This window comes from Myiozetetes cayanensis, unplaced genomic scaffold (assembly GCF_022539395.1).
Source record: "Myiozetetes cayanensis isolate MyiCay16 unplaced genomic scaffold, myiCay2020 scf10, whole genome shotgun sequence".
Taxonomy (NCBI): Eukaryota; Metazoa; Chordata; class Aves; order Passeriformes; family Tyrannidae; genus Myiozetetes; species Myiozetetes cayanensis.
In genome coordinates, this window is record NW_026086605.1 from 35,786,230 (window position 1) to 35,798,232 (window position 12,003).

The 12,003-nt window shown below is 46.2% G+C and overlaps 1 protein-coding gene across 7 annotated transcripts in view; it reads left to right on the forward strand.

The window, feature by feature from the left end:
* PCDH15 (protocadherin related 15) overlaps positions 1-12,003 on the forward strand; it is a 460,568-nt gene that overhangs the window by 334,871 nt on the left and 113,694 nt on the right. For all 7 annotated transcript variants that reach the window (XM_050305502.1, XM_050305496.1, XM_050305499.1 and 4 more), the window contains 2 exons: positions 7,924-8,032; positions 11,705-11,817. In XM_050305502.1, the coding sequence (XP_050161459.1) occupies positions 7,924-8,032; positions 11,705-11,817 (222 nt within the window). The remainder of the gene's footprint in view (positions 1-7,923; positions 8,033-11,704; positions 11,818-12,003) is intronic.

A 12,003-nucleotide genomic window follows, 5' to 3' on the forward strand; every position in this document is an offset into this window, starting at 1 on the left:
ATTTGTTTCTGATTATTCCTGTCTCAGCTGAATAGGTGCTGTCCAATTTTTGGGGCTGATGCTCTTGTAGGGGATGGTATTTACACTCCACGCTGGAATTAGACCATGATGGAGCACAGTTTTGTCCCCTGGCATAATTAAATGTTTCAAGTCTGGCTTCCAGAGGAAACAGAGCCCTCATCATTAGGAGGGCTGCATGTTTTCTCTCCGTACAAATAATTTTGGTGAAGAAGGAAGTGACTTGTATGTTTTGGATAATCAGAGTCCGCCTCTGCCCTCAGTTGAACTGAAACGTTTGGTGCAAGATAACCTGTGCTGTGGGCTGGGGGCTGTGAGATCAATGTGGACTCCTGGGCAATTCCCAGCCACAGATTGTTTGGTGGACAGGGCAGTGTTGTCACTCCAGCCACAGAACGAGAAACAGCGCTAGAAATGCTCTAAAAATCGGCTGTGTCTCTACACGCTCGGGTTGCTTGTGGAGTAAATTAGAAATGAACCTCGGGAGCGAGGCTTTGGACAGTCCCTTTACCACTGAAAGATGAGCAAATTGACCCATCTTTGTCAGGCCTTAATTTTTCATTAGCAGTGTAGGTGACTCAGATGAGGGAAGGGGAACTGCAGATTCCCTGCCACGACACATCTGCAGTGCCGGGGTGGGTTTTACTGAAAAGGGCAAATAGTTGTGGCCAAGAGATTTGCAGCTCAGGCAACAGAGGCAGAGAGCAGTTTTTGTAACTAAATTTAAGCATAGATGCAAGATGAACTGATAGGCAATCTGGAGTTGCTTTGGAAGTGGGAAAGCCAGTGGAAAGCAATGATAAAATGCTCTCGTGGGAGCAGTTTACAAATGATAAAATGCTCTCGTGGGAGCAGTTTACAAACAAACTTTTCACTTGCTTTTTCCCCCCCTCTTTCCTCTCAAACTGCAGCCCTACAGGGGTCACCAGACTGCTGGTAAATCCAAGGTAATGGACAAAGTTAAACAAGCACAGTTCACAGAAGATTTACAACCTTGGGCTGGTTTGTAACTTGAATTAGTGATTTTGAATTAATAACTCGGCAAAGTCAAAATGGACAGCTTTGATAAGCTATTGATTATCTGCTAGTGCATGATGAGGAACCATAAAAGGTGTTCAGAGTCTGCTGTTGTGATTTTCCCTCTCTTTTCCTTTCTCTGATTGATTGTCTGTCTCCCACATGCAATCTCTTGATAGGAAGAGCCCTTTTTTTTTTTTTTTTAAAGGAAATGTCACTGCAAAGTAGCAAAGCAGGAAAAGGTTAAAATTACAAAGATGTGTGGCTACAGGTAATTAAATTTTATGTATTTGGGAGGATACCAAGGCAAGTAATTAAAATGAACTGTCAGTAAAACTGTCAGTAACTTTAATATGTAAATGCATGAACCTGAGTCTTGTTTTCCATAATCTCCCTTAGCAGCCAGGAAAACACCTCCCTGATACATTGATCAGGCAGGACAGTCGCTGTTCAGAGTGTAAGATTAACTTGTGACTTTAAATACAGATGTATTTCGGAGAGAGGAGAGGGTAAGCTGGATGTTTGCCCTTCAAAAGCCACCAAAACCATGATTTTAACTTCCAAAGTGTTTCAGTTATCAGTGGGGCTGGTTGGGAAAATTATAGCAAGGTCCCAGAATTAGGGAATATAGTCTGGAGAGTACTTTCTTCTTGGGTGATTTGAACCCAGTTGTGGTTCAGAAATAGAGTTTCTGTCTAGTATAAAAAAAAAAAAAATAGAACTAATCTTTCTTAAAATGCACAAGTGGAGGTTTGAAGGGAAAAAGGATCAAACTGGCCTGAAAATGGAGATTTGGATGTTGGTGAAAAATGAAATTAGGAACAGAAAAATATGGCTTTGCAGATCAGGTTTGAAGTTGTGTTTGGGGTGAGAGAAATACCTTTTGTTCGTTAGGATACACCCTGCTGGCACAGGAGGAGCTCCCAGGGACTCACTCTGGGCTGGGTATTTGGCTGATGGTGAAAACAGGCACATTTTCTGAGTATTTATCAAGCTCTGAAGTGAAATTTTGGAGAGCTAATCTAAGATGTGATCAATTATCAAGAGTAAGAGAGGAATAAACAGGTAAAACCGAACTGTTTTGAAACTGGATGCTGTCTGTGACGTCAGGTCTGAAGGGATTGAGCCTTTCCTTCCTCAAAACCTGGGGCCTGAGGAGATAGGGAAGAGTTCCTGGGAAAGCACCACCTCTGTCTCGTCCTGAGCTCTGGTGTGTACCTTGAATGAACAACCAGCCACCTGTGGGATTTCACTGCTCTCTTGGCTAATTGCCATGACAGAAAGCCACTTTCCCCAGTGTGCACTCCTGTTTTCCCTGCCCTGGAGCCGTGTGAAGTGGAGCTGTTGTCAGAGGGGAAGCATGTGCAGCAATTTATTTGATCCTTAAATGCCACTGAGAAGCGTTTGAAGGTTTCAGATGTTGACATTTAGACAAAATACTCTGGCAGCGCTGCTTTATTGGCCAATTTCGCTTCAGAAGAATTCTCATCCCTGTCATATCCCCGATCCTTGCAGAGATAATTATTGCAGTGCCTGGGTTATGCTGGTAAACTGGAGCTGATCATTAGGGGTCAGGAAGGATTCTTTCTCTTTTCTTTCAGCTTGTTTTCACAACGCAGAGTAGTAGTTCTGCAATCCATCAGTGGTGATCTGCAAGGCTTTAATTGAGGAGTATGTGCAGGTAGCAGGAGAGGGAAGCACCAGAGGGAATTTCGGCTCCGGGGTGGAAGTGTTGAAGAACCCTTGGAGGCACTAAAGTGTTCCTGGATTTGTTGGTTGTCCCTGGCCTCCAAAGGCCGATCTGGGGGTCTCCTTGGTCTGTGCAGTCTGTGGTTCAGATGTCCCCTTGGTGTTGTCTCATTCCCAGGGTCCTTGAGGGGCTTTCCCAGCTGTGCTGTCCGTGCTGGGATCACGCGGGGAGGGAGCAGCCAGAGGAGCCTCGCTGGCTCAGCCCAGCAGCTCAGTTTTCCCCCAGTGCCCTGAACCCCTGCCAAAAACATGGAGAAACCAGGGAAAGTGTGTTGTCCTGTGCCTGAGACCATTCCCCTGCTTCCAGCCATGGGCTGTGCGATGGAGGGCTGGGAAGGGGCATCATCAGAGTATCAGGGAATGGTTTGGGTTGAAGGGACCTCAAAGCCCATCTCTTTGCCACCCCCTGCCATGTCAGGGACACCTTCCACCAGCCCAGGCTGCTCCAAGCCCCGTCCAACCTGGCCTTGGACACTTCCAGGGATCCAGGGGCAGCCACAGCTTCTCTGGGCACCCTGTGCCAGGGCCTGCACCGCTCTCCCAGGTAAGGATTTTTCCCGAATATCCCAGTAAACCTACCCTGTTTCAGTTTGAAAGTCAGCATTTCCAGGACAGTTTTGTTTGACTCTGCTCCATGCTTTTGGCAGTGCTTCTGTAGAAACCCTCCCTTAAATCCCAGGGCTCCTTCCAGTAGAGAACAAGGAGTTTCAGGGTGAGCTGGAACGCCCTCTCCTGAATGGAGAACCTGTGGTCAATCTGCCTTTGGCTCTGCATCAGTAACACCCCAGGCAGTACAACAGTGCTTGGGTTCCAGGCAGCTCTTATGGCTGGATAGGCAGGAGCGTGCCTGGTAAATGATTCCTGCTTTTTGTCCTGGGAGGGTGTTGGGGTTTAGGAAGAAAAGCCTTTAAATGTAAAATTTCACTGCACCTCTAAAAAGATGCGAGGAGGAGCTTATGGATGAAGGGTGTGTCACAGGGGGTGTGTCCACCTGCACACACACGTTACCTCTGCACAACTGCCCCAAATTTGTTGAAAATACACCCAAAATACACCTAAAAAATTAGTTTTTCCCTATAACCTTAAATCTAAAAGTGGCATTGATGCCACTGTTAATGTTGCCATTAAAGCAACATAATAAATTGGTTATAAGAGCCACAGAGTTTCATAAGAAAGGTCCCACCAGTGGTACTGGTTAGATTTTCCCAAAGGGTCTTTCTCATATTTTATAATTTTCCTCAGGCTGGAAGGTGCTGTGGAATCATACCTTTGACTGTAACTCCTTGTGCCTTTCCTAGGGTATTACCTTGGGGTTAATTTTTCTAAAGGCATAAAGAAGCCATCAGCCTCTTAGGAAAAGAAATATGTTCTATATAACTGTAGATAGATATGATATTGAGAATCATCCCTCTTGAGAAATACGAGGGAATAAGATGGGCTTAATGTTTCATAGATTTTTTTTTTTGATTGCAATGACTTAGTCTCTTAGAAATGAAAATACAAGTGACTCTGTAAGACAGCAGGGTAGTGCTATGCTGAATTTTAAATATTTCCTAAGTTTTTGCGGGTCTGTGTCAAGCAGAAGCAGGTGTTTGTCCGAGGTTTTACACCTTGCTCCCCTGCAGCTCAGAAATCGGGAGAGTGGGAAGGATAATCGAGGGAACAGCCTTCGTGGTTTGTGCAGCGAGAAATGGACCGTCAGAAAGGAAGTGCTGATTGTTCTCTAATCACAGCCATCACCCTGGAAGGAGCAGAACCTCTGGACTGAATTCCCCTTGTGCGTGGATTGCTGCGGAGATGGCTCCATCGCATAATGCATTTCGCTCAGTCTCCAGCACAGAGACCCTGCTGGGGACGCTTCTTATCGAGCATGTCAGATACAGAAAAAGCAATTTAGTAAGCACTGTGATCAGCTCCTGATGAAATTCAATTCTTTTTCGGATCTGTTGTTCCTGAGAGACATCATTGATAAGAATAGTCTGCTTTCCTCTGTGCTCGGGTTCATTATGCTCTCTTGCTGCTCTTTCAAAACATTTTTATCCCCTTCCTCAAAGGTGGCTTTTTTTTGCTTTTTTTTCCACAAATAAATGAAAGGAATTGTGGTTTTTGACAGTTTACTCTGTTAACAACCCAGTCTGTCAGGATATTTGAATTTTACAGTTTTCATTTAAATAAACTGCATAAACATTGGGCACAACAGCAAACTAAGATTGCAGCAGCCAGGCATTGTATTGAACAACCAAAGAAGGTGCTAAAAGCTGTTTGACAATGACAGGGCTGAATTCAGAAAGTATATGCCTTTTGATAATCAATCTCATGCCTTGATTTTTCCCATCAGTCCCTAAAACACTTTCTTGTACCCCCAGAGAAGACAAGAGAGGTCGGGTCCCACATCCCAACTGCATAAATGACCTGCTTTTGTCTGTGCTTTTTATCTGTGGCTTCTGGAAAGGAAGGGGAACTTCTTCAAAATGAGAAAAAGAGAAAAGTTAGATTTAATTTAAGCTTGCAGGTCAACCCTGGGGAACAGCCCAGCAAGGACAGGGAGCTGCTGCAGAGAGTCCAGAGGAGGCACCAAGAGGATCAGAGATGGAGCAGCTCTGCTGGGAGGAAAGGCTGGGACAGCTGGGATTGTTCAGGTGGAGAGGAGAAGCTTTGGGGTGACCCAGTTGTGGCCTCCCAGGGCCTGAAGGGGCCAAGAGGAAAGATGGAGAGAGACCATTGACAAGGGATGGAGGGACAGGACACAGGGAATGGCTTCCCACTGCCAGAGGGCAGGGATAGATGGGATATTGGGAAGGAATTCCTGGCACAGGCTGCCCAGAGCAGCTGTGGCTGCCCCTGGATCCCTGGAAGTGTCCAAGGCCAGGTTGGACGGGGCTTGGAGCAGCCTGGGCTGGTGGAAGGTGTCCTTGACATGGCAGGGGGTGGGATGATCCTTAAGGTCCCTTCCAACCCAAACCATTCTGGGATTCTGTAATTCTCTCCCTAAACATTTCAGCAGATGGAGACTGATCTTGGAGCATGGTATCTTCTAGCTCGTGAGTGGCCCAGTCCAGTCCAGTACTTGGAAAAACAACTTATATGGAATAGAAATGTAAATGGATTTCCCTTTTTATTCTTAGTTTTCTTGTACTTCATTTTCTTACAGAACTTCTTTGTGTTCAGCTGAGTGCTTTGGTTCTGAGCAGCCATATCCCAGTTATATATGGAACAATTCTCATTTTTGTCTTGTTTTGGCATTGTTTCAGCTGCACCTGATATATTTTAATCATAGAATCACAGAATGACTTGGGTTGGGAGGGGCCTCAAAGCTCATCTCATTCCAGTATCCCAGGCTGCTCCAAGCCCCGTCCAACCTGGCCTTGGACACTTCCAGGGATCCAGGGGCAGCCACAGCTTCTCTGGGAAATGGTGAGTTTAAAACCAGCCTTAGCAAATGGGACTGGTTTTGTTGTGTGTTTTTAACTCTGATGGAGGTTTTTCTGAAAGGGATTCAATGATCTATAAATTTTAAAGTAGCATTTCAGTCTTGGTCAGTTTTATGCACAATCTTCTCTCTTGACATTTAACTTTTATGCAGTGCTAAAGCATTTTAAAAATTCAAACAGATGTCAAATATATCTTGTCTCTTTCTTTCTGCCTATTTTGAGCTCACCCTCCTCATTATGTTTTTAAGAGTTTAATTCTTCAAAGAGCCCAAAGTGGAAAGGGAAATCTGCCTCACCTCCATTCCTGGCTTGGGCTCCTCCTCCTCCTGGCTCCCCCCTTTTCCCTCTAGTTTTATCTTCAGGCATCACTAAAGCTCTCACAGATCCCTTCCAGCTCTCAGCAGGTGGATTTCTGAAGGCTGTGCCAAAAGCTGGCCAAGTGTGGGCTTGTCTCATTCCTATTCCTGTGCTACATTTCCAGTTCCCTCTTGCAGAACACGGAGAGTTGGAGCTTTCCAAAGGAGAGGCTGCCAGAACTAGTTGTATGTGAGGAAAAAAAGGCATCTGGTTCTTCACAGAGATCATTAAACATTTCTGCCATGGCAGTAAACATTCCAAGGGGGTGGAGGACCGGGGCACACAGGCTCGTGGGTGGCTGCATTTCTAGTTGGTTAAGCAGCCAAGGTCACTGGGAATGGCAGCTCTGGGGTTGCTCCTGGAGACTGGATTGACAGACAAAGCCTTCAGTGCTTTTTCTGGCAACCCCGGGATCAGTGCAGGCTGGGGAGGAGCAGATGGAGCAGCCCTGGGGAGAAGAACCTGGGGGTGCTGGAGGGGCAGAGGCTGGACCTGCCCTGGGCCAGAAACCCCCCCATACCCTGGGCTGATCCCCCAGAGTGGGCAGCAGGACAGGAGGGGATTGTGCCCCTCTGCCCCTCAGGGGACACCCCCCTGCAGAGCTACCCCAGCCCTGGGGACAGCACAGCAAGGACAGGGAGCTGTGAGAGAGTCCAGAGGAGGCACCAAGATGGTCAGGGATGGAGCAGCTCTGCTGGGAGGAAAGGCTGGAGAGTTCGGAATGCTCAGCCTGGAGAGGAGAAGCTTTGGGGTGACCTGATTGTGGCTTTTCAGAACCTGAAGGGGCCAAGAGGAAAGATGGAGAGAGAGTATTTTTGAAGGGATGGAGTGCCAGGACAAGGAGGAGTGGCTTCCCACTGCCAGAGGGAAGGGATAGATGGGCTATTGGGAAGGAATCCTTCCCTGTGAGGGTGGGCAGGCCCTGGCACAGGGTGCCCAGAGAAGTTGTGGCTGCCCCTGGATCCCTGGAAGTGTCCAAGGCCAGGTTGGACGGGGCTTGGAGCAGCCTGGGCTGGTGGAAGGTGTCCCTACCCATCACAGGGGGTGGAGTCAGTTGATTTTTGAGGTCCCTTCCAACCCAAACCATTGTGTGATACTTTGATTCGTTTCCTCAAAGATGTATCACAAAGATGTTTCCCAGAGAAAGGAGGTTCCTTTAGAAATGTGTGTGTTGCCTTCTTAATTTTATTTAAAAAGGGCCCGGAGCTGTAAGTATCCCCTTAATTATGAGGTCCTTTTCCCCTCGAGTTTCAGCCAATATCCTTTCCAGTGAGATGTTTTTGTGCTAAACCTGCAGATCTGCCTACCGGCTTTCTAATTTCTCTGTTTCAAATCTGATTTTTCATTTCAGGCACGTGTGAATCCCATCAGTGTCACTCCACCCATCCAAGCCATAGATCAGGACCGAAACATCCAGCCTCCTTCCGACCGACCGGGCATCCTCTATTCCATCCTAGTTGGTTGGTGTCTGCTCCTCTTCCTATCCCTCACTGTCGGTCTCTTTTGTTATGACCAGCCACACCAAGATGGCCTGGGAGAGTGGAAACCTAACAAAAATTCCTGTTGTTGGTTAGTGGGGTGTTTGAAATCGTTGTTGTGCCTGTTTGTGTTCAGCTGCCACGGAGAGGTTTATTTCAGCTGGCTGTTTGTTGTTATTTATTCAGACTGAATCCAGAATCGTCTGCTTTAGTGAGTGGAGCAACACAGCAAGCGACAGGAGAGAGGCTTTGAGCGCTCATAGCTCTGCTGAGGCGTGTTTTGCATCCACAGGCCCAATAAAAGAGGCTAAAGGAAGGCAGTTAGAGCAGGTTCCATCCCAAAAGGCTCCTGCATCCTCCTCCAGTTGTGCTGCCTGTCAGCTTGTGTGCTTCCCCTTGGGGTTTAACGTTTGCCTGGACGTTTATGCTGCTTTCTGGCCACGTCTTGTGTGTTCCTGCTCCTTCCCCGTGCCTGGCACCTGTTTCCAGTCGCTCTGCCTGTAGGGTGGGATAAGGGGAAGGCCTGAGGGTGGTTGGCAGCTGCAGTGCTCCTCCTGCCCTGCCCTTCCCCAGGGCTGGCTCTGGAGGCACCTCTTTGGGTGTGAAAAGGGGGTGTTCTGGGGAATCCCACCTTTGTAGTGTTTCCTGAGTCAATCTGCAGCTTTTCTCACCCACAGACAGGTGGAAGTCAAGAGTTTCACGAGCACCTCGTGCACCTTTGCTTGTCATAAAATCAGTGATGCTTCTGTGTCATAGAACCAGAGCTGAGCTCAGCCTCCTCCTGCAGCAGAGCTGGGGTTTTTGGGAAGCCGTGGAGCCACCTGGGTTCCTTTGGGCTGCAGCTGGATCCAGATTTGGCAGAGCTGTCCCAGCAAAACTGCTCTGGGAGGAGATGGGAGCCCTTTGCAGAGTAAATCCTGGGTGGGTTCATGTCTGCAGATGGACTTGGCTTATTTAGGCTTGGCTAAAGCTCTGCTGGGACGGTCCTGCCCCAGTGCCACGTTTAGGCCAGTTTAAAGTCCTTTGCAGAATTTCTCTTTTTCCTTCTTTCCATTTTTACCTTCTTTTTTTTTCCTTTACTTTCTTTTTTTCCTTCCCCTCTCTTATTTTCTTCTGTTCTCTTGTTCTGTTTTTCTTTTTTTGTTGTTGGTTTTTTGTTTGTTTGTTTGTTTGGTGGTGGTGGTGGTTTTGGTCATTTTTGTTTGGTTTGTTTTTTTGTTTGTTTTTTTTGGGGGTATTTTTTTAACCTTCTTATTTTTTCCCCCTTAGTCTTCCAAAGTCTTTCTTTTTAGATTTTTAAGCCTGCCTTCATCTTTACCAGGATTGCAGGGCTATTTGTATTTTAACCTCAGAAAATATTAAGTAGTTTCACAGGAAAGAGGCCTTGCAGGTATTTCTCGTTATGTGGATTTCCCCCCTTGCTTTAGTTCTAAATGTACTTCTTAATATCTTTGGACTTCTCTTTTGTTTTTTTTTAAACACTGGAAGGTTTGAACTGTGTCCATAGAATGAGGGATTTGGTTACTTACTGACCATGAGAATGATTCTGAAGTTTATTTGGTTTGCCTGTTCTCTTTGGTTCTTCTTTTCATCCTCCCCTTCACACCTGCACAAATCCTGGCCCGTGCTTTGGGCACTGTGGATTTCCAGTGTTTAACATTTGGAAATGTGATAATTGGATTTAGTATTATTTACAATGCACTAATTTTTGCCATCCTTGGTTTTCAGGAATGTTAATTAGTTTATTTGGGCCTTGCAGAAGACCCACATATGGTGCCTGGATGTACCCAAGTGTGAAGTAAACCAACCTTCCCTTATTTTTATTAGTAATACCATTTTTACTAATAAATGTTACTATTTTTACCAGTAAAATATTGGTTTTATGAGTAATTTTAAGCCTTTTTTAATCCTCTGGGGCTGGTCCTTGAGAAAAGCCAAATTTTCCTCTAAATTGTCACCTTCTGACCCTATAACTGTCTCTTTGATTTCTGCTGCCAATTTGCACAATGGAGTGGTTTATTTGGTTGATATTTTAACTAAAGAGCCACAACCCGCCCCCCCCATTTCTGGGGGGTTCCTCTCCATCCCTGTGAGCTCCCTGATGCCTTTGGAAGCACCATGTCCCACTAAAACCCTCCTCTGACTCCAAGAAAAGCAAATTTTCTCCTTCAGGGAACCTTCTCTTTTCTACTCTGGCATTTAGTCCTTAATATCTTGATTTTTTTTTTTTTAACCTCAGCATCAGCCCTGGTGAAGCCTGTAAGACCACAGCAATCTGTCACCTGCCAAAAAAACTGGGAGCTCCTGCTGGGTGCCTGGTGCTCTTAAAGAATTCGATTTATTAATTAGGAGTTGAATTTAAAAGGCAGGACTTGGAACTTGAAGCTCTGCTGGTGGTGTAACAGAAAGAATAATCCACAGTTAGTTCTTCTGATACTTTCTGGCTCAATGAAATAGGTGTATATGAAGATAGTCAGGGAAAACATATATATGTATACACATTATATATATAATTTATATACCTGGCAATTGGTTGTCATTTGAGGAGCTGCAAATGAAATTATTGCCCATGAAGTGTGGACAGTGATCCATCTCCTGAGGCAGCTTCTGGCTTTCTAAGAGCAGTTCCCAACCACTCCCCTTGCAAGGTGACCAAAAAACAGCACCATTTATCGGGACAGTGGTCTTTCCCTGTGCCAGATCTTCTGCCCTGTTCTGCTTCCATCCTGGATCCAGGATTTGGCATGGAAAGGCTTGTCCTGCTCTCACGGCTCAGGGCATTTCCTGGGATGTTCATCCTACAAACCAGGAGTTCTTTCTGCCCCTCAGCTGCTGCACAGGGCTATTCCCAGACCAAAAATCCTCCACCTCTGAGGCTTTTAATCGGTGTTTTGGTTTCCTGGGATGCTCTCCCAGCCCTGCCAAGCTGGGAGGTGCCAGAGTTTGTGCTGTGTGTCAACACTGGGGCTCTCTGAGCCCTTTGGTGCCCGTTGCTTTGAGTGTCACGTGGCTGTAAATCCCCGGAGCTGATTCTTCCCTCCTCCCGTGTGTGCCTGGCTCCAGCAGGGGCCCTCGGGAAGGTTTTTGGGCTGCAGGTGCCAGGCCCAGCGGGGTCAGGGCTGTGCCAGCCTCGCAGGGCCCTTGCTCAGTGTCCATGACATCCCACATCCGTTGGGGCTCTGATGCTTCCAGTGGTTTGGAGACTGTCCTGGAAATCCCCAGCCATGAAGATGCTGTTTCCAGCTGGCAGTAAAGGGAAGCTCTTTCATCTGGTGCTTCCTCCCTGATGAGAAACTTCGTTTCTTAGAAGGATTTCTAAAATAGCCCATGTATTGTTATGTTATACTATTATCATTTATGCTATTACTCCTATATATCTATTACTTATTTGCTGTTATTAATGCTCCTGTTGTTCCCAAGCACTTGGGGCTTCCCAGTGGAGAAGAATCTTCGTGGTCAGGGCCAGCAGGGCCAGCATGATGATATTAAACTCATAACTTAGTGGTATCCTAAGCTCCTTGTACACATGGTGCAGTATTTTATCCTCACAGTAACAGGATTAGGGTTTGTTCCTTTGATGACTAGTGAGTAAAATAAATACATCGTTGAACTAAACCTTTCAGATTTATTCAAACCTCATTGTCTTTCTTGCAGGTACCCCTGAGGATTTCCCACAGTATTTCCATATGAATCTCACAACAGCTGAACTGACACTCCTCAAGCCCATAAACAGGGATTTACACCAGAAGTTTGACTTGGTTATTAAGGTAATTTTGGCTGAATTCATCTTCCTGTATTCTTTGGAGAACAAAAAGCCCTGAAGAAAATGTGGGGTGGGCTTGCTTGTCTTTCCTGCAGTGTTCTCTTTGCATTTTTAGCCTGTCAGGCATCATTTAACGCCATCAAGGGGAGCAAGAGTGTGAAGAATTTGAGAAAAGGGAATGAATGATGGC